Here is a 19,859-nt window from a genome sequence, read left to right as displayed (position 1 = left end):
TATTAACAGTATCTACTCAATCATACACTTTACTACTTATTTGTGCATCCTGTCTTTTCAGCAGAAGGGAATTCTGCTTCTCCTTAGCAAGGTGCCACTTAGATAAATCTGATCATCTGATCTATAAATCACCTAATTTACAGTTAACTGAGCATGACCAGATCAATCAATCAAATGTATTTATATCAGCAGTTGTTGCAAGGTGCTTATACAGAAACCGAGCCTAAAACCCCAGAGAGCAAGCAATGCAGATGTAGAAGCACGGATCCCTACGATATTGCGATTAGTGATTCTGCACAGCGAGGACAAACGAGCAGTATATCTACTTTATTTGATCCTTTCATTCCCACAGGAAGAACACACCCTCATGACTGGCACTAGGTACAAACACACCCAGAGGGCAAGGAGTTCCTCTCAAATATTTAAGCCTGGTTGCAATAGCCTCAAACTGGAGTTATTTTACACAACACTGTACTATAGGGATACTGTAAATATACTGTATGGATTTTCTATACCAGGTCAAAGCAAAACTTTCACATCACACCAAGTTAGCTCTCCTTTGATCAAATATTGAATAGGTAATTCATTATCAAATACATAATTATCAAATACATACAGAAGGATGAAGAATGCACCCACTGCCTCTCAACTATTACAGGAATTTGCCCTGCAATAGATTATTGGTGTTTCTTGGTAACTAACTGTAAACCTTGATTTGAAACGTCATTTTATGATTGATGATTTTATTCGGATCCCCATTAGCTGTTGAAGAAGCAGCAGCTACTCTTCCTGGGGTCCACACAAAATATGAAACATGACATAATACAGAACACTAATAGACAAGAAATTGAAACTAAGAACACTAGGACTAAAGAATAATACGACTAAAGTCTCTTAGGTTTCATAGTAAGACATTCCCATTGAGGCATCAGTTTGGCTTACATTACTTTGCTTTGACAATATAATAGCAATACATGTTATGTTTGTGTTTATCTTCCTCCTAAACAACACACTGTAGCGACAGCCAGAGCTGGGTTTGAACCAGCGACCCTGCAGAAATATAGCTAGCACACTACCACAGGTGCCATAAAGCTCCTGACGTGTTGGTAAAGGTCCTTGGCTTATATGCATACAGGGATACTGTTAATACTAACGCTACAGGCTGTACATAAATAGCAGTGCAAGGCCATCTAGTGGCCATGTGGTTATCAAGTACAGTAAAACTCCCCCCATGACTCAACACTAATGTGAAGTAAATGAAATGGAGGGGTCCATATTGATAGTCTTGAACTGGACAGGTGATGATACATTCATGGTGGGCTTTCACCTAGCCTGTGTTTTCAGATTAAGGCAGATGAAGGAGAGGAAGCAACTTCAGACTATTGAGACGAAGCCTATGCCCCACTTGCAGCTGCTGCTGTGGTCTGAAGATCATGATTTATATTTACAGTGGAGTCCGTGGTAAGCCTTAATGCGTGGTGGGCACACATAGACAGCGTAAATATACCCTCAGTCATCTCAGTCAGCTGTAATGGTTGTTTTGCTCACCTGGGTGGGTGAGCACTGGCGCCGTCGGTAATTATGAAGTGTGTAGGGTGGAGTAGACTGTCAGACTCTGTCTGCCGGGTTGTAGCAACATCACATAAAGACCGTCAGATGGCGCCATCACCTCTCGCTGATCCGAAGGAGAGTGCGAGCAGAGAGCGCACTGAGGGCGCAACAAATATCCAAAGCTTCCAACATTCTTTGCAAGTGAAAAAGTTATTATTGCCCAAAAAATAAAAATAAACAACTACAAAATATATAAAACCTTTGTCATAATAATACACTGTATAAAAAAGGGTACTGAATCATGATAACATGAAATGGTATTAAGGTGCACAAGGTGTCACACAGTCAAGGTTTTTTTCTTTGGGTTCTTGCCCACCCATCAGTCTCCTGGTTCACGTCACACCAGACCGTCTCATCCAGAGGAGCAGACACCTGAAGCTTCAGACATTCTATGTCTTGGATACGAGAAGATGACACCACTCAACCATATCTAGGCTATGGAGTAGAAACAGATGAGCGGTTTATTTATTGGCAACTATCATAATAACAGTGGGCTATTTGATCATAATTTACCACGTAGAGGAAATCATTGGAGACTTGGACAGTGGATAATTACCTTGGAGAACAACTTTTAGAATACAATGGAATATAAAGTTATTTGCAGTTCTGTATAGAGTTATGGCGCTATAACTGGAGTTTTACAGACTGCTGACACAGCTATGCAATCATCTCAGACTACCTCGATTCACTACGCCATGCACGAATCACAGGAATCTCAAATCTTACCTTTTTCAAGGGCTACAGGAGGCAACTTCTTCCCTAACCAACCAACCGGACACTGCACGGATCCGCCGCACGGCCAGCTCAAGTTTGACTCTCATTCTTTTCTGGAATATAATGGGAATAACGGTCTCTACAGTCCCGGGATGTATGAGTTTGGGTTCCCCACCTCTTACGGTTGTTACGGATCTTATATGGGCTCTTCACCTCTCCCCACGGACACAGGTGGGTTGCATTATCACAGTATTTCACTATTTGTTGATTCGAGTGTGGCTGTGCCCTTTAATGCCATGATTTGTCTGCTCCTAAATGTGGACCGAGGTAAAAGTAGTTTCATATTGGATATTTGGTGGATATTCGGTTTAATCGCATCAATAGCTATTGAACGGCTTTAAAAAAAATTACAAGTGGATTTTTCTCCTTCCTCCCGATTCAGAATATATAATTTTCAGTCATGGCACGCTTTGTGTAATAGCTATTGAAGATTGAAATCCCCCTCCAAAAAAATCGAACTAAAGGAAAAGCTGTGGATTTTTGTCCATCCTCCCTGATTCAGAATACACTGAGTGTACAAAATATTAGGAACACCTGCTCTTTCCATGACTGACCAGGTGAATCCAGGTGAAAGCTATGATCCCTTATCGATGTAATCTGTTAAATCCACTTCACAGTGTAGATGAAGGGGAAGAGACAGGTTAAAAATGATTTTTAAGCATTGAGATAATGGAGACATGGATTGTGTATGTGTGCCCTTCAGAGGGTGAATAGGCAAGACAAAATATTTAAGTGCCTTTGAATGGGTATGGTAGTAGATGCTTTGTGTAAGAGCTATTGAAGATTGAAAGCCCCCCCCCCCCCACAAAATATTTTAGGACTAGCCCATACTGCCCCTTTTTTATTGTATTTTCTTTTTATTAACCCATTAACTCTTCAGAGGACACATCTTTTTTTGTTTTTTACAGCTTTTCTGCTACATATACGTACATTTTACGTATACATTTTACATACATGGTACTTTTATATAAAGCAATCACATCACAACAATATATTACCAAACATAAGCTCTATTAATCCAAGATGAAAACCTTTCCTACGAGTATTATTCTATTATTTATTGACTGACCATGGCTTTCCAAATCCCCAACACTGCTATTTGTAAGGTTAATTTTAAGTGAATGTTGGAATTTCTTTTACCATTCCTGAACCTGTGACCAGAAACAAGCTACATAGGGGAAATACCAGAATAAATGATCTAGTGATTCTGTCTCCTCGCAGCAAAATCTACAGAGCTGAGATTGTTGTATGCCACACATACTTTCCCTTTTAGTAGCCTATCATTTGGCAATTTCTGTGCTTTTCAGAAACATTGTGTTGGTTCTTTATGCCAGGTTTTCTTTTAATCATAGTACAGGCTACATTGTGTTAATCAATGATAGTCCTACTATTAATGGTCATACACATTTTCTCAGAGAAAGAGGAGAAGGAGCCAGAAGTCCGAATGGTAAAGGGAAAACAAAAGAAAGTCCGGAAGCCCAGAACCATCTACTCCAGCCTGCAGCTGTGCGCGCTCCAGTGCAGGTTCCGAATGAGGCAGTATCTGGCGCTACCTGAGCGCGCGGCGCTGGCCGCTTCACTAGGTCTCACGCAGACACAGGTGCGCTATGTTCATTTTCTGACCATGATTGACTTTAATGATAATCATTTATGATTTAAAATAGTATTATTTTCATTATATGCTAAATGTATTTCATATGTACAGTAAGTACATAAGTGCACTACGCTTTCTGCCAAAAGGTCTGGAGGTAGCAGTGTGCTTGTATGATAAGAATTTCAAACACCACCTATACTTCCGCATGTCTACTCCTCTCCCAGGTGAAGATTTGGTTCCAGAACCGTCGCTCAAAGTTGAAGAAGCTGTGTAGAAACGGGCAGATGCCACCGGAACAGCAGGAGATCCCGTGTGACTCCCCTAGGTCCAGCAGCTCTCCTCAGGCCACAACGGTGCACTGGGCCCCCCATGGGATTACCGAGACAGGAGGCTCAAGCAATGAGCAAGACTGTATCCCTCCAATCGCCCCATCCTTTTACAGTAACTACTCTTGGTACTCAGCAACAGACTCTGTGGCACTCTCCCAGCTGAGTCCAGTACTACATCAGCAACCTAATCCTACAGTTGATGTGGGGTCAATTGATTGATATACAGGATAATGAAAACCTGCTAAAGGGAAAAGCTATTTGTGTGGACTCTGCTTTCACCTGGCAGGAATATGAGCAATTTGGGCTTTTTATTTAGCAGATAAACTGTTTATGACCAGTTTATTTCAACGAATTCCTGTATGTTTGAGAATAACGTTGCTATCGAATATTGTGTAATAAATGTGCCATATTGTACATATGAAAATAATGTGGCCTAAGGAACTTAAAAGGCATCGTTTCAATATAATTAGTTGAAATACCTAGAGCACGGTATCTGATTGAACTAGAGGAAGAACAAAATAAAGTACTAACAATGTAGAGCTGGAGGTTGATGTCATTAGAGACTATTAGTAGAGCAGAATACATCATGCATGCAGCCAAACAACGTAGCATCAATAACATCACGTCATGACATAATCAGCCCAGTAGACGCACGATACTCTGCAAACCTTGCAGTCCTAACAACGTTAACACAAGATAATCTTATGATGCCGTCAGTCATAGAGAAGAATGTGCTCCTCTGATTGGAATTAATTTGATTTCCTGAAACATTAAGTCCAAATGTGTTTAGCAACATTGCAATGACCACATAGTTTCCAAATATTTTGTCAGACAAAAAAGTGAAAGGTAATATATGATATTTTGTAGAACTTCAAAATTAACGACATGCTTTAATGATTCAAAGACAGACACTGTTTTTAATTAAAAGTGAACTAAAGCTTTATTTAAATAATATCACATTTTCTACACACCAGACATACAAAATAATGCACTAGTGCAGTCTCATTTTAGTTATATCAATGCCCAGTTTCCTAGTCTCTCTGTGGTGCTAAACCCTGGGTCCGTTTGGTGTTTTACCTCTTCACAGATGTGGATGTGACTGGGATGTGAACAGCTAATCTGAAAACAGGGATTAGACTCCTATTGGTGATGGCTCGTCCTCCTCGGGTAGTTTGGTGAGAATATCCACACCGTCAGAGGTGATGATTACCGTGTGATCTGAACACACACACACACACACACAGGTTATGCCGGGGGCATCAGTGACACTTTGGGCTATAACCCTTTATGTCAGTCGTATGTAGGCTGTAAGTGGCCTACCTCTTGTCGTCTGCAGACACTGCTGTCCACTTGTCCTTCAGGATTCTGAACTCTGATGATCCTTCCATCAATATGGGCTCTGCATACACAGATTTAACTTTAAAGGGATACTTTGGGATTTTGGCACAATGACTGGAAGTCTATGGGTATCTGCTAGCATGCTAGTAGATACCCATAGACTTCCAGTCATTGCGCTAACACTAGTTAGCATTGGCTCGATAAACTACCTCTAGCTTCCTTCATACTGGACACAGAGACATAACAATGGTATCCACAAGTTCATCTGACTCTGGGGAAGTAGATAATGGGCATCATTGCCAAAATCCCGAATTATCCCTTTAACACACATGCAGCTAGATACACACACTCCTATTCATCAAATGATGCAAAATGCATCATAATGGCTGTATTTCTGTATTTTGAAAGTTATATATCTTGGAAACTTGACTGCTGACATGCAAAACATTTTGGGACTATATCAACATTGGACTAATGAAACAAATACCAAAAGATAGTTTTTGGGTTGAGTTTTCCTATAACATACACTGATAGACATAGGAAATGTAACTGACCTATCTATAGTGAAAGTCATCCCTTCGTCCATGGTCATATCATTGTCATTTGTCCTCCCGAGTGGCGCAGTGGTCTAAGGCACTGCATCGCAGTGCTAGCTGTGCCACTAGAGATCCTGGCCGCGACTGGGAGACCCATGGGGCGGCGCACAATTGGCCCAGCGTCGTCCAGGGTAGGGGAGGGAATGGCCGGCAGGGATGTAGCTCAGTTGGTAGAGCATGGCGTTTGCAACGCCAGGGTTGTGGGTTCGATTCCAGTATAAAAATAAAAAATGTATGCACTGAATAAGAGTGTCTGCTAAATGACTAAAATGTAAATGTCATTAGCTGTCAGATAAATGAGAAAGTTATATTTAGGTCCAATATACTGTAGGTAGGGTTGCAAAATTCCTGGAACTTTCAATACATTCCCTAGTTTTACAGAAATCCTGGTTGGAGGATTCCGGATTTCCTACCTATTCCTTCAACTGAGATTTCAGGAAAACCAGGAATGTATTGAAAGTTCCTGTAATTTTGCAACCCTAACTCTAGGTAATGGTGAATGAGTGGACCATATAAAACTGTAGGATTGCTGTGAGATACCAACTCTTACCATGGTGCCAGATCTCAGGATGGCAATGGAAGTAGTAGCCTATGCCATGTCCAATGAAGTAGGGACACACATGGAAACCATTGGAGTGGGCTATATCACTGTAGGAGGAAGAGAGGGACAGTAGCTTATACAAAACAACAGAGGTATCGTGTGTGTGTGTGTGTGTGTGTGTGTGTGTGTGTGTGTGTGTGTGTGTGTGTGTGTGTGTGTACCTGATAGTGTTACCTATAACACACAGTGGAGCCCCAGGTTTACAGGCAGCAATGGCCTCATCTCTACACTTCATGGCTGTCTTCACTAGCTTTCGCCCCACCTCATCCACACAGCCAATCAGGAATGTCTCTGAGGTGTCACCATGGTAACCCTCCAGATAGACCTGAAGAAGGGGTTAGGGGGGTAAGGAATGTGGAACAGTGGATTGTGCCGTGTGTGTGTGTGAAGGGGGGTAAAACTCACAGTCACATCAACGTTGATAATGTCTCCATCTTGCAGTTGCCGGGTGTCAGGTATTCCATGGCAGACCACATTATTGACAGAGGTGCAGACTGATTTGGGGAACCCCCCGTATCTCAGGGGGGAGGGGTATGCGTTGTGACGAATCGTCTCCTGGTGGACGATGAAATCTATCTCATCTGTCATCATGCCAATCTGGGAGTCAGAGGTGAAAGCTATGACGCTATTACAGTTTTTCTCAATTGCTAAAACACTAAAACCCATTGGCTGAACAAAGTTCTCAGTTGCCTGGACTAATTTAGCTAATTATGCAGTCTGTTGTCAATACCTTAAACCATTTCACATGGTAAAACACAATTTGCAGATCTCACTTAAGACTTTTCAGCAAAACTATAAACACATTCTCAAAACACATTCTGCACTCTAATGTACATGTCATCCATACTGGTAAACACAAGTGGCAACAATCAAATACAAATAGAGAACACATGTCATTGATTGAACACAACCACTCAACATTTATTTAACCTGTTTCAAATGATGTGACACAACCAATATAAGCCAGTTCAGAGAGCAAACAGGTTGTTGAAGGTGGGAAGGAGAAAGTCTGAGAATGGATAGAAGAAACAATGTGAGAGGACGAGGACGAGTGTGTATGCGAGGTGGGCGACGAGGAGGAAGAGGAGGAGGAGGGCAAGAAAGACGAAGAGGAGGACGAAGAGGAAGAGGAAGACAAAGAGTGGAAATATCTGATGAAATTCGAGCAACAGTCATAGACCATGTTCTTGTCCATGGACTGACAATGAGGGAAGCAGGACTTAGAGTGCAACTCAATTTGAGCCGATTTTCTGTGTCCCACCATAGTAAGGACATTCAGAGAAGAGAACAGGTACAGTATACTACTGTATTTTTGTAATTGCAAATTTACTGTACTACACTATATGCAGCTGTTTCAATAGACATTTGTAAAAAGTTAATCACTGTATGTATTGTACTGCATGAAGAATTGCAAGGCTGCCACATGCAGGTGGAAGGACAGTTATATTCACTCGGGAGCAAGAGGCCATTATAGTTGGCATGGTCCTTCAAGATAATGCAATACGACTCAGAGAAATCCAGGAACGAGTGATATAAGACAACACACACTTCCAGGGAATCGACAGTGTGAGCATTTCCACAATTGACCGTGTCCTCCATCGTAACAGGATGCGAATGAAACAAGTATACAGAGTACCCTTTGAGCGCAACTCACCAAGGGTGAAAGAACTGCGAGCTCAGTATGTGCAAGTAAGTGTACATTCAGAAACATTTACTGTAATCCAGATTGTCTATAGTACTAACACATACTATGTGAATGACATTACTCTTCAGTACATACAATGTATGTGAATCAGAAGTGCATACAGTAGGCCTAATTGTACTCTACAGGATAGCACTGTCTCTGTACGACTTACAAAATCTTACATACAGTATATTGTATTTCTACACAGACAATATTTGACTTGGAATCCTTGGACAGACCCCATGAGTTAATCTTTGTCGATGAAGCAGGCTTCAATCTAACAAAGAGGAGAAGGAGAGGCCGAAACATGGTTGGACAGCGGGCCATTGTTGAAGTCCCTGGTAAACGAGGTGGCAACGTCACAATCTGTGCTGCTATCAGCAACCATGGTGTTCTACATCTCCATGTTACACTCGGGCCATATAACACCCGGCACCTTCTAAGATTTATTGCCAATCTAAGAGATATTTTATTTGAGCAGCAGGTTCAAGAGCAGCAGGGTCAAGAGCTAAATGAGAATCCCATTCCCACCTATGTGATAGTGTGGGACAATGTCAGTTTCCACCGAGCTGCTCAGGTAAGGGAATGGTTTTACATCAATGGGCAGTTTATGAACTTGTACCTCCCTCCATACTCGCCTTTCCTGAATCCGATTGAGGAGTTTTTCTCCTCTTGGAGATGGAAAGTGTATGATAGACAACCCTACACCAGAGTAAATCTGCTGCAAGCCATGGATTTAGCCTGTGGTGATATAGGTGAGGAATCATGTCAGGGCTGGATACGGCACACAAGAGGCTTCTTCCCCCGTTGCCTCAGGAGGGACAATATTGCTTGTGATGTCGACGAAGTGCTCTGGCCTGACCCAGCCTAAAGACAAGAAGAAGCACATTGATCACATGTTTACTCCTTTGATTTTTGTCCCTTTTAGTATTGTATACTGTAGTACAGTGCATTGTAGGCTGTATACTGTACAATGGACAAATTGTATGGCCCTGAACATTGTGCTTTCCATTTGTTAACAGTACTGACTGCTCAATAGATTTTGACTGGTTGCAGGTTCATATCAACAAAGAACAAGAATTATAGTATCACAGAGACAAAGGACAAGTTTGTGAGATGCAGGGTACAGTACTATAAAAATAGGGGTACAAGAGGAGGAAGAACAACAAACAAAATTGCAAAGAGCAAAGCAGAGTAGTAATTTCTGATCAATTTTGAGCTACTATGATAGAACATGTTTTCGTTCATCAAAAGACAATGACGGAAAAATATTAAATTTGTTTTGAGATTTAAAATGTACTTCTCCCTGAGAACTGTATGTTTTGAACAATGTGTTTTCTATTTTTCGGTGTATTGTTTACTCACTGCTTGAGAGTGTACAGTGCTATGAAAAAGTATTTGCCCCCTTTCTAATTTTCTCTACTTTTGCATATTTGTGATACTGAATGTTATCAGATCTTCAACCAAAACCTAATATTAGATAAAGGGAACATAAGTGAAAAAATAACACAACAATTACATATTTTATTTCATTTATTCATAAACAAATTTATGTAACACCCAATTCCCCTGTGTGAAAAAGTAATTGCCCCCTTACACTCAATAACTGGTTGTGCCACCTTTAGCTGCAATGACTCCAACCAAATGCTTCCTGTGGTTGTTGATCAGTCTCTCACATCGCTGTGGAGGAATTTTGGGCCATTCTTCCATGCAGAACTGCTTTAACTCAGTGACGTGTGGGTTTTCAAGTCCTGCCACAACATCTCAATTGGGATTAGGTCTGGATTTTGACTAGGCCATTCTAAAACTTCCAATTTGTTGCTTTTTAGCAATTTTCATGTAGACTTGATTGTGTGTTTTGGATCATTGTCTTGCTGCATGACCCAGCTGCGCTTCAGCTTCAGCTGACAGACGGATGGTCTGACATTCTCCTGTAGAATTCTCTGATACAGAGCAGAATTCATGGTTCCCTCTACTAAGGCAAGTCGTCCAGGTCCTGAGGCAGCAAAGCATCCCCAAACCATCACACCACCACCACCATGCTTGAGCTTTGGTATGATGTTCTTACTGTGGAATGCAGAGTTTGGTTTTCGCCAGGCATTACTGGAACCATGTCGTCCAAAAAGTTATACTTTTGAATCATCTGTCCATAGAACATTCTTCCAAGAGTCTTGATTATCATCCAGGTGCTTTTTGGCAAACTTGAGTCCACTTTTTGGACGAGATGGGTCCCATTATGCCTGGCGAAAACCAAACACTGCATTCCACAGTAAGAACATCATACCAAAGGTCAAGCATGGTGGTGGTGGTGTTTATTTTTTGTCCTAAATTAACCAGTTAAGGATCGGACCCTTTATTTTAAATTTTCGCCTAAAATGACATACCCAAATCTAACTGCTTGTAGCTCAGGACCTGAAGCAAGGATATGCATATTCTTGATATCATTTGAAAGGAAACACTTTGAATTTGTGGAAATGTGAAATTCATGTAGGGGAATATAACACATTATATCTGGTAAAAGATAATAAAATCAAATAAACATCTGTTAAAAAAAATAAAACATTATATCTTTGAAATGCAGGAGAAAGGCCAGACAGTGATGGCCTCCCGAGTGGCGCAGTGGTCTAAGGCTACTAGAGATCCTGGTTCGAATCCAGGCTCTGTCGTAGCCGGCCGCAACCGGGAGACCCATGGGGTGGCGCACAATTGGCCCAGCGTCGTCCAGGGTAGGGGAGGGAATGGCCGGCAGGGATGTAGCTCAGTTGGTAGAGCATGGCGTTTGCAACGCCAGGGTTGTGGGTTCGATGGGGGGCCAGTATAATATTTTTTTTTAATGTATGCACTCACTAACTGTAAGTTGCTCTGGATAAGAGCGTCTGCTAAATGACTAAAATGTAAATATTGAGTACATACTGTACCTACCTTGGGCACTGAGTAGGCTGGTCTGATGACAGCCGGTCTGACTACACTGTGAGAGCTCTTCCACTTCCTCCAGAAGAACTGCCGGTGCTGCTGGGATTGGACACCCCAGGGTGAGCCACAACCCCACAGACCACACGAGGAAACCCCCCAACCCTGGAAAGAGACAGACACACATTCAGATAATCAGACTACAAAGGAAACAAAATACCTAAATTGCCCAATATGAAAATTGCTAAACAGTATATCACTTTTTATCTTTAAACCCACTCACACTCACAAAGTACACACACACATACATACACACACATAAACAAACACAGACACAGTGCTCTCCTCTAGTACATGATATCCTAATAGCACTGCTTGTGGGTCCCTGTGGAGTATTCCAGTGGTACACACGCACCAATTACAGAGCGAAGATAATGTTATAAGCCAATTAGGCGTAATGTAGTCAAAATAGAACTATGACACACCAGACATCTACAGTATATGGCTCTGGACTACAGACAGTCATTCCATTATAGACTCTCCAAGAGAGTTTCTAATAGAAAGTCATATCATTAAATATTAGCTCATCCACTCATGGTCTGCAGGCAGCTTAACTAATGGAACAGTCACGTGAAAATCAGGTGAATTTGACACTGATTGATTTGACTCAATATGAGGCCTGTATTAATCAACTCAATGCAAATTGAGACAGCATTTGCAAATGTCAGCCTTTCCCAGAAACTGATCTAAGGATAGTACATCTGGTTTCCACCCTAATGGCAAAGGTTAGGATAGGGGGAGAGTACTGATCCTAGATATTTCGTCAAGGGCCACTTCTACAAGGTACAGACAGGACAGGCGCCCCATGTTTGTTTACATCTGCCAAAGGCTGAACCCACCTGACAGGCCGTCAAGCCTGTCAATCCCATAGGTCTAAAGTCTATCCAAACGAGACATGTAGCTTTATTTCAAAACACAACTGTCAGTATAGATTACAGCTGTCAACCTCACGTTATGGAACATGCATCCTCTGATCAGTGTAATAGTGCTTCTCAGAGGTTGTCATCTTTTTATTTTAAGTTCTATGATCAAATGTATTTATAAATGTATTTATCATTTTTTCAGTCCATCTCCCTGTCTAATGTATTGATCAATCAAATATTGAATGTCATACGTGAGAAATACAATCTATTCCAGAGGCTCATCAGCTTTTTATAAAGTGCAAAAGCACGTTCCTTCGCTTACGGCCACACCAGCCTGAATACGCTTGATCTTGTCCGATGTCAGAAGCTGAAAAATGTATGCACTCAGCTTAACTGTAAGTCGCTCTGGATAAGAGCGTCTGCTAAATGACTAAAATGTAAATGAAAACATGGTCGGGCCAGGTAAATACTTGAATTGGAGACCGCCTGGGAACACCAGGTGCTGTAAGATTTTTGTCCAGTAGGGTGTACTGGTCTCATGTATTATAAAGGAGCAACCAATGAGCCTTTCATTCATAACAGTAATAATAATATGATGATGTTGGTCAGTCTTGCTGATGTCAAAACCAAAAATGGTTGGCAATTTAGGTTATAATTACCGTTGAGCATACCAATGTAGGGTTCAAACAGCAGGATCAACACCTCAGTATCAGGTCACCATGTGAGTGAACAGGTTGGTGACCACCGATAGTAGGCCTACGTGTTACATATTGCTTTATCCTCTTTAGTGAGATAGCAAAAGTCACCAACAAGCATTTTATTTTTAATTGTTGTTTGTTGGGATTATATAGCCTACAGATAAATCACTTTTTGCCCCAGCATTTGACAGATAAAAATGAAAACTGTTCAGTAAACAATCATGTTCACCCTCATCATTCAGAGCAATCCGATACATTAAACTGCCTCAAAAACATTTAACCCCAAAGGGCTTTCAACCACTATTATCCTACTACTACAAGGATCTTGACCATTATAGGCCTACAGAGGACAGCAGTCAGCACAAACATTAGTTACAGTTTGTAACACATAGACAAAACCAACTAAAAGTGTACAATGAGAATGTAGGTCAATTTATCAAAGACAACAACCCTGTTCTTATCACTGACAGACACCTCAACAAGGTCAGAAAGTTTCACTTACTTCCCCAGGCTTAGGAACTAATGGGAGAAACTTGGGTTTCTGAGGCTAGTCATTAAACTGCATGCTGTGTAGCAGAAAAACATACTTTGTAAAGTGATCAACCAAAGAAAAAGCATCTCAGCTGTGCTCTTTTTGGATGTGTGTGTGTGTTTGACTATTTGACCTTCCAAACATTGCCTGAAGACCATTATCAACAATACTCTGCATGTTTGTCAGCAGGTAACCTGCATAGCCTCCTATTCTAGAGTTTCTGCCAAGACGTCTAGAACTTTATGGCGAGAGAGAGAGAGAGAGAGAGAGAGAGAGAGAGAGAGAGAGAGAGAGAGGGGAAAGGGTCATAGCTACATATGAGGACACCGAGGTCCGAACCTCTGTAAAAAAAAAAAAACTTACTGTTGTGAGTTAGAATAGTAGAGTACACAAGGTGCAATTTCGAAACTTGGTTGTGCATCAGCAGCTTTCCTCTTATTATATGTCACTCACTGACAGTCACTCAGTTAGCCCATGTCAGTAGTTAGTCTAGCCAGCTATCTAAACTTATAGTAATCATGTTCGAATTACCGACCGGGCACGCATGGCATGTGGGAGGGCCCTGACCTCTAGTGGGCCGCCATTGATTTTGTTAGTCACTCTCACTCAGATATCATATTAACATGGTACATGTCATGGCAAAAGGTGCAGAATTGCAGGTGTGGTATCGCGTCGATGCTGGTACCTAATTGCTGTCAAACAAAGAGTCCGCTCATACTGAACTTTGATCATAAGGTTTATTCATATCACAAGATTTCAGCATGAGCTTACTCTTTGTTTGACAGCAATAGGTACCAGCATCGATGCGATACCACAAATGGGGGCTCGTCTGGGATCGGTCTGCATCGTTCTTTGTTCCATTTATGAGCCACGAGGTGACTACCGCTCAAGCCGGCTAAGGTGAGATTTCTCACAAATTTTTGGGCGTTGGCTGTTTCGTTGGCTTATGAGAGGGCATGGGAAGGGTGTACCGTGTAAAATTACTAGGGTGTGTGCTGATGTGTTTTTGTTGCTGTCGACAAAGGGTTTGTAATAATTATTCTAAATTTGGGTTACATTGGTGAACGGCGCAAAAGGGGAAGGAATAGGCTTCAATAGGAAGTCTAGAGCAATCTATGGTAGTGAATGAGGCAGATATTAAAGGCAGATATGGAATTTTAGAGCAATCGATGGTAGTAAAAAGGCAGATATACAAGGCAGATATTAAAGGCAGATATACGTATACAATTAGGGCATTGCAATCTTGTAAAGACCCCAGGGGGGCCATCCAGGATGGGCCGAAAAACCTTCTGTGCGTTAGATGTCTATTAGGTGGGTTCTAAGGGGTTCTGGGGACTCGGGTTGATGGAATTTATTTGATTGTGGTTACTGCTCATCTTTTATCCGACGGGATATCTGCTTGGGGGAACCTCTCGTTAGATATCCATTGAACTCACGGCATCATAAACGGTAGAGAATAAGAAGAAAAGGGCAATGCAGGTTACATTGTTATGTGTTGCAAGCCACAGGTTAGATACATGCTAATGCTAAATGCTAATGCTAAATGCTGATATGTTGCATGCTACATGCTAACAGGTGACCTTAGAGGGCCATTGTGATGGAATAAAGCCTCTTAAATTATGTGTGTGTGTGTAGAATTTAGGTTCTATGCTGTGTGAGCTCTGTTAAATGTTGTTTAACTATGAGGAAGAGAATGGAGTTACAGCAGGACTGTTAACTGTCTATTTGGGTTGGGGAGAGAGCTAAGAATCTCCCTTACACGGTGAAATCGTATGGTTAAATGTAATGCGCATGCGTGTGATTTTACTAAACTACAACACGTTTGATTTTACTACACTAGGTTACGACACGGGGGATTTTACGGCACTAGATTATGACACGTTTGATTTTACGGCACTACACTACAACACGAGGGATTTTACTAAAACTACAACAAGGGGGATTTCGGGTAAATGGGTCATACTTCTGTTACACTGCAGGGGGAGACAGAGACACAGACGAGGGAACAAAGAGGAGAGATTTTAACACGAATGGAATCTTCTAGTTGTTACATCGGCTGTTGGTTAAAGATGAAACTGTTTTTGTGACCTATTGAATTGATAAATGAGAGAGAGATGTTGACGGATTAAAAATAAAAATAATAAAATAAATAAATAAAATAAAAATGTTATTGAGCTATTTGAATGTGATTCCTGAGTTGATTCTTAGAGCGAATGTGACTGGAGGAATATTGAATGCTGGAAATAACTCAGGGAATGTATAAACTTTAAATTCTTGTCTGTTTCTATGCTCTTTTGTCATATGAGAGGAACGATAGGACGAGAGGAGAGAGAGAGAGAGAAAGAGAGGAGGGGCTGGCGTGTACGTGAGTGACAAGGATCGAGTCAAAAAGGTTTTGGTACTGTTCTGTTTACAAAATCTTCCCCTACAGGATATTTGATGTTATGACAATTTCACAGAGGCTTGGCAAATACTGATTCATAAAAAAATTGCATTTTGGAGTTTCTGTGCATCACTTGGGTTGATTGGAGTTGTGTTGGGAATTGAGTACTGACATTATTCTGTAAAATTAAGATAATTGGGTGCTTATAAAGCAAGGGGGTTTATCCACTAATTGATAAATTGGTAAAATAGGAATAATAGGAATATAGAAATAAAAAAATTGTTTTAATTATTCATAATTTTTTAATTGATTTTTTTTAATTGATTTTTTTTATTTTAATTAAATGTTTTTTTTTTATATTATTTTTTTATAGAATTTTTTAATATTCATATTTTTGTTGATTGATAAAAAAAAAAAAAAGTTTTTTTGTTTAGGTTATATTAATAATTAAAGGGGGGATGCCATAGGCTATATAGTCTAAAATAAAATAATTCACAATAAAGGAATATAAAAGAGTTGGTACAATGGGAAAAAGATATCAGGACTATGAAGGTAATTACACCTGCTGGTATAGTACAAAATAGTAATCCTTTAACTAAAGTATTGCAAGGTTATCTGGCAAATGAAACAAAAGTTGGCCTGACATTGAACAAACCATAGCTAGTAGAGGGAATCTTAACCCTGACGTCATCAACATAATGAAAGTGCTTCTGTCAATTCATAAAGCAGATCAAAAGAAGGGAAAAAAGTGAACAACGTAAAGAAAAGAGACAGAGAACTGGGTGTTCTTAAGTTGCCCTTCATTCTCAAGCAAAAACTGATAAAAGATTCCAGCGATAAGATAAACAAAGGTATAGAGAAAATGCTAAAGGAAGAGAAGGCAACAGAAAAACTAATGGCAGAAGTTAGTACACCTTTCTCACATACGGATTCAGCAAAAAGACCCCCACCTTATGAGAAGGAAGTAGAGCTTAGGGATGTTTATCCTCAGCTTCCAGTGATCATCCAGGAGGGTGATTATTGCATCAGAGATGAAGATGAACGAATAATAGAGAGAGGACAAGCAGAAACGACCAGAAAGATGAATCCAAAACTCCAGAAGTAAGGAAAACCGAGATGTCTGGAAACTAAGAGAAGAATGAGGTTCGGGAAGATGAAGATAAAGATGAAGATACAGAAGAGAAGAAAAACTGCTGAGAAAAGAATCCCAAGAATTGGAGGAGAAGAATACATTGAGGCCAAGGAAAAAGGCCAATAGTAAGAAGATGATGGAAGATGATATTTCGAGGACAGAACTTAGAATATAACCTTTTGAAGAATACTGATATGTCAACAACAAGAAAGAACAGGACCAAGAAACTCTCAGAAAACTCAATCAAATACAACTGGTGGAGGAGAAGAAGGAGAAGGAACAAGCTTTGGTTATGAAGAATCAGAGTGAACCAAATCAACAATCACTGCTACAGTTTCAACTGAACAAGGTCAAATGCAATTGTACCAGCCACCAAGGCCGGTACCAGTTGTTATCCATATCCACAGCCAGTTTCTGGACAGACACAGAATTGGAGAGGAAGAGGACGAGAAGGCTTAGAAAGAGGAGAAAGATTTCAGCCACACTTCCAGCAACTTTCAGAAGAGTGTTATAATTGTGGACAGATTGGTTACTTTACCTGTGATTGCAATGCGTCAGGAGGAAACAACAGAGGAAATTTCTGAGGAAGATAAAGGAGCAAGTGAAGATCACCTGTTCTCCAGGTGAACCCTTAAAGGAGCAAGGATTCTAGATTGCCTAGAAGATCCGAAGGGGGGTGTCAGCTGGTAGCACCAATTAGGAAGAAAAATATCTAACAATTGAAGTGAAAATAAAAAGGACTATGAGAAGTGATGGTGAATAGTGGAAAAGCTTTTATCTGTGTTGAGCCTAAAGAGGTTAAACATCTCACTATGTAAAATTAACTAATTAGGATAGGGATTTGAGGTAGTAAAACAGCTAATTACTCTTAAGGAACCAATTGAGCTCTGCTATAAAAATCAAAGAGAAATTAAAATAGACATACTAATATTAGAACATATACCTATTGCATTGTTGGGAAGAGAGGCATTGTGTAAATTGAACTGTACAATAAGATGTACACTAGACAGCTGTCTGGTAGAAGATTTTAAAAAAGTAGGGTTTTTGGGAATCATATTTGCTTAGGAAAATAATATCATAGGAAGGATGATAATCTATTAGACTGCCTATTAGACAATCTGTCTGGAAAATAAAGTTAAAAGGGGTGACTGTTATTCTTGGTTACATTCCTACACCAAGGGATTTCAGACTAGGCTAAAAGATGTTTAGTCGTTTGCCAAGTCTGTGTGTAAAGAAGTCAGAAGCAGGTGGGGACTTCCCGATCACATATTCTAAAAATTTGGTGGTAAAGGATTTTGTGAATAAATCAGTGGAAATGGTTTAAAGGTTAGGAGAAAAGATTAGATTAAAAAGTTAAGAAAAACTAGGAGAGTAAGCTAAGTTTCAATGTTAGTTAGTAGTAAGAGAGAGAGAACAGTGGTGAAGGACATTTGAGAGTTTAGTGGGAAGATAGATATGGTAGGAGTTTAGATCTGTTAGGAGCAGATGCATTGAGAAAGTATGCGTTGCTGAATGATAAGAGAAGATTGAGGGTGATTGAGTATCTATACTTACAATTCCCAGCAGGAAGATCAAGGTAATTGTGGGTGTATTTTTTTATAATCAAAAGTTTGAAAGTGAGGGATTAGAGGTAGGACTGAGAGTTTAAAAAAAAGTGACACTAGTGGTGATAGAGGGAAATACAAGTAAGGAGTTAAAAGTCTTAGGGAAAATAGATGAAGTAACAACAATGACATTAACACTTCAGTATATTAAAACAACAGTGAGAAGCAATTTAACTCTTTCAACATTGATAGTTATTAAAGCCATAAATATATCGCATTTGATTATAAGGGAACCAATAGCTCCAGCACCAATTTTAGGGGGAAAAAGACTGTTATTAGGGTTAGGATGGGAACGTTCCTCCCACATGGAGAGATAATTATGGAGAAGAAGTATTGTTATCAGGACCAGAAGTAGAAGCTGTTGCACCTAGTCAAAGGAAGTATAGTTTGTACAACGATATGAAGTGGAAGAGGGTTATGAGTGATTGTTCATTTAGTTTGCGTAATGTTACAGAGAAAGATCAGGGAGAATATATGTGTACTTATCTAGTGCAAGCATTAAAATTTGTTCCGGTTAAGAATTATTGGTTAAAAGGCTATGTAATTCGTAAAGTGACGCTTATAATGGAAGATTTGAAATCTGTTGAAGCTTCCACAGTCACCGAAGGAGTTCAGGAGAAGTATATTACAGTAGTCACTCCAACAGTAAATAATACACAGAGGATATCGGTAGCTTTCCCACTAGAAGTAGTTAAGGGTGTTAATACATCAACTAAATCAACTACTTTAATGGTAACTTTGAAAGGGATTAATGGTACGACGGCAGTAACAAATGTAGGAAGTATGACACAGACACAAACAACGACTTTTCTGAAATGATACGGATGGAGAGTGCTGTCAATGGTAGTAAGGATAGGGTTAAAATAGGAGAGCAGATAGTGGTAGAGAACAATATAGATTCATCTGAAATAGTGAAGGATACTATCATGGAGGTACAGGATGAGTTCTTTGATTTTAATGACAGACAAGGAGAGGTATCTGATCAGTACCGCTCGTTAGGGAAGAGAGAAACTGAATGGAAGGCGTATGGGTTTGATTCTTCTGTTGTGAAAATTAAAGATGGATGGGCAGGTAGGAATCTTTGGTTCCAGCAGCTAGCTCATTCTGTAAGATCAGTGAGGAATCTTGAGGGTCCATGTCTGTTGAGAAT

General features: G+C 40.2%; 2 protein-coding genes across 2 annotated transcripts; one reads left to right on the top strand and one right to left on the bottom strand.

The window, feature by feature from the left end:
• Nucleotides 1-1,978: 1,978 nt before the first annotated feature.
• Nucleotides 1,979-4,742, top strand: LOC121535535 (homeobox protein Dlx2b-like). The gene is made up of 3 exons (XM_041842705.1): nt 1,979-2,556; nt 3,801-3,985; nt 4,204-4,742. Exons 1-3 carry the CDS (start codon nt 2,271-2,273, stop codon nt 4,525-4,527), a joined length of 795 nt encoding a protein of 264 aa, XP_041698639.1. The 5' UTR covers nt 1,979-2,270; the 3' UTR covers nt 4,528-4,742.
• An 882-nt stretch (nt 4,743-5,624) lies between these two features.
• Nucleotides 5,625-7,434, bottom strand: LOC121535536 (methionine aminopeptidase 1D, mitochondrial-like). Its single transcript, XM_041842706.2, has 5 exons — nt 7,249-7,434; nt 7,005-7,168; nt 6,783-6,890; nt 6,197-6,254; nt 5,625-5,705 (listed from the first exon to the last, which is right to left on the bottom strand). The coding sequence occupies exons 1-5, from the start codon at nt 7,432-7,434 to the stop codon at nt 5,625-5,627; spliced, it is 597 nt and encodes a 198-aa protein (XP_041698640.1).
• Nucleotides 7,435-19,859: the final 12,425 nt, after the last annotated feature.

This window comes from Coregonus clupeaformis, chromosome 21, assembly GCF_020615455.1.
Source record: "Coregonus clupeaformis isolate EN_2021a chromosome 21, ASM2061545v1, whole genome shotgun sequence".
Classification (NCBI taxonomy): Eukaryota; Metazoa; Chordata; class Actinopteri; order Salmoniformes; family Salmonidae; genus Coregonus; species Coregonus clupeaformis.
Note: the sequence above shows the minus strand (reverse complement) of the source record. Positions and strands in the feature narration are given on the sequence as shown.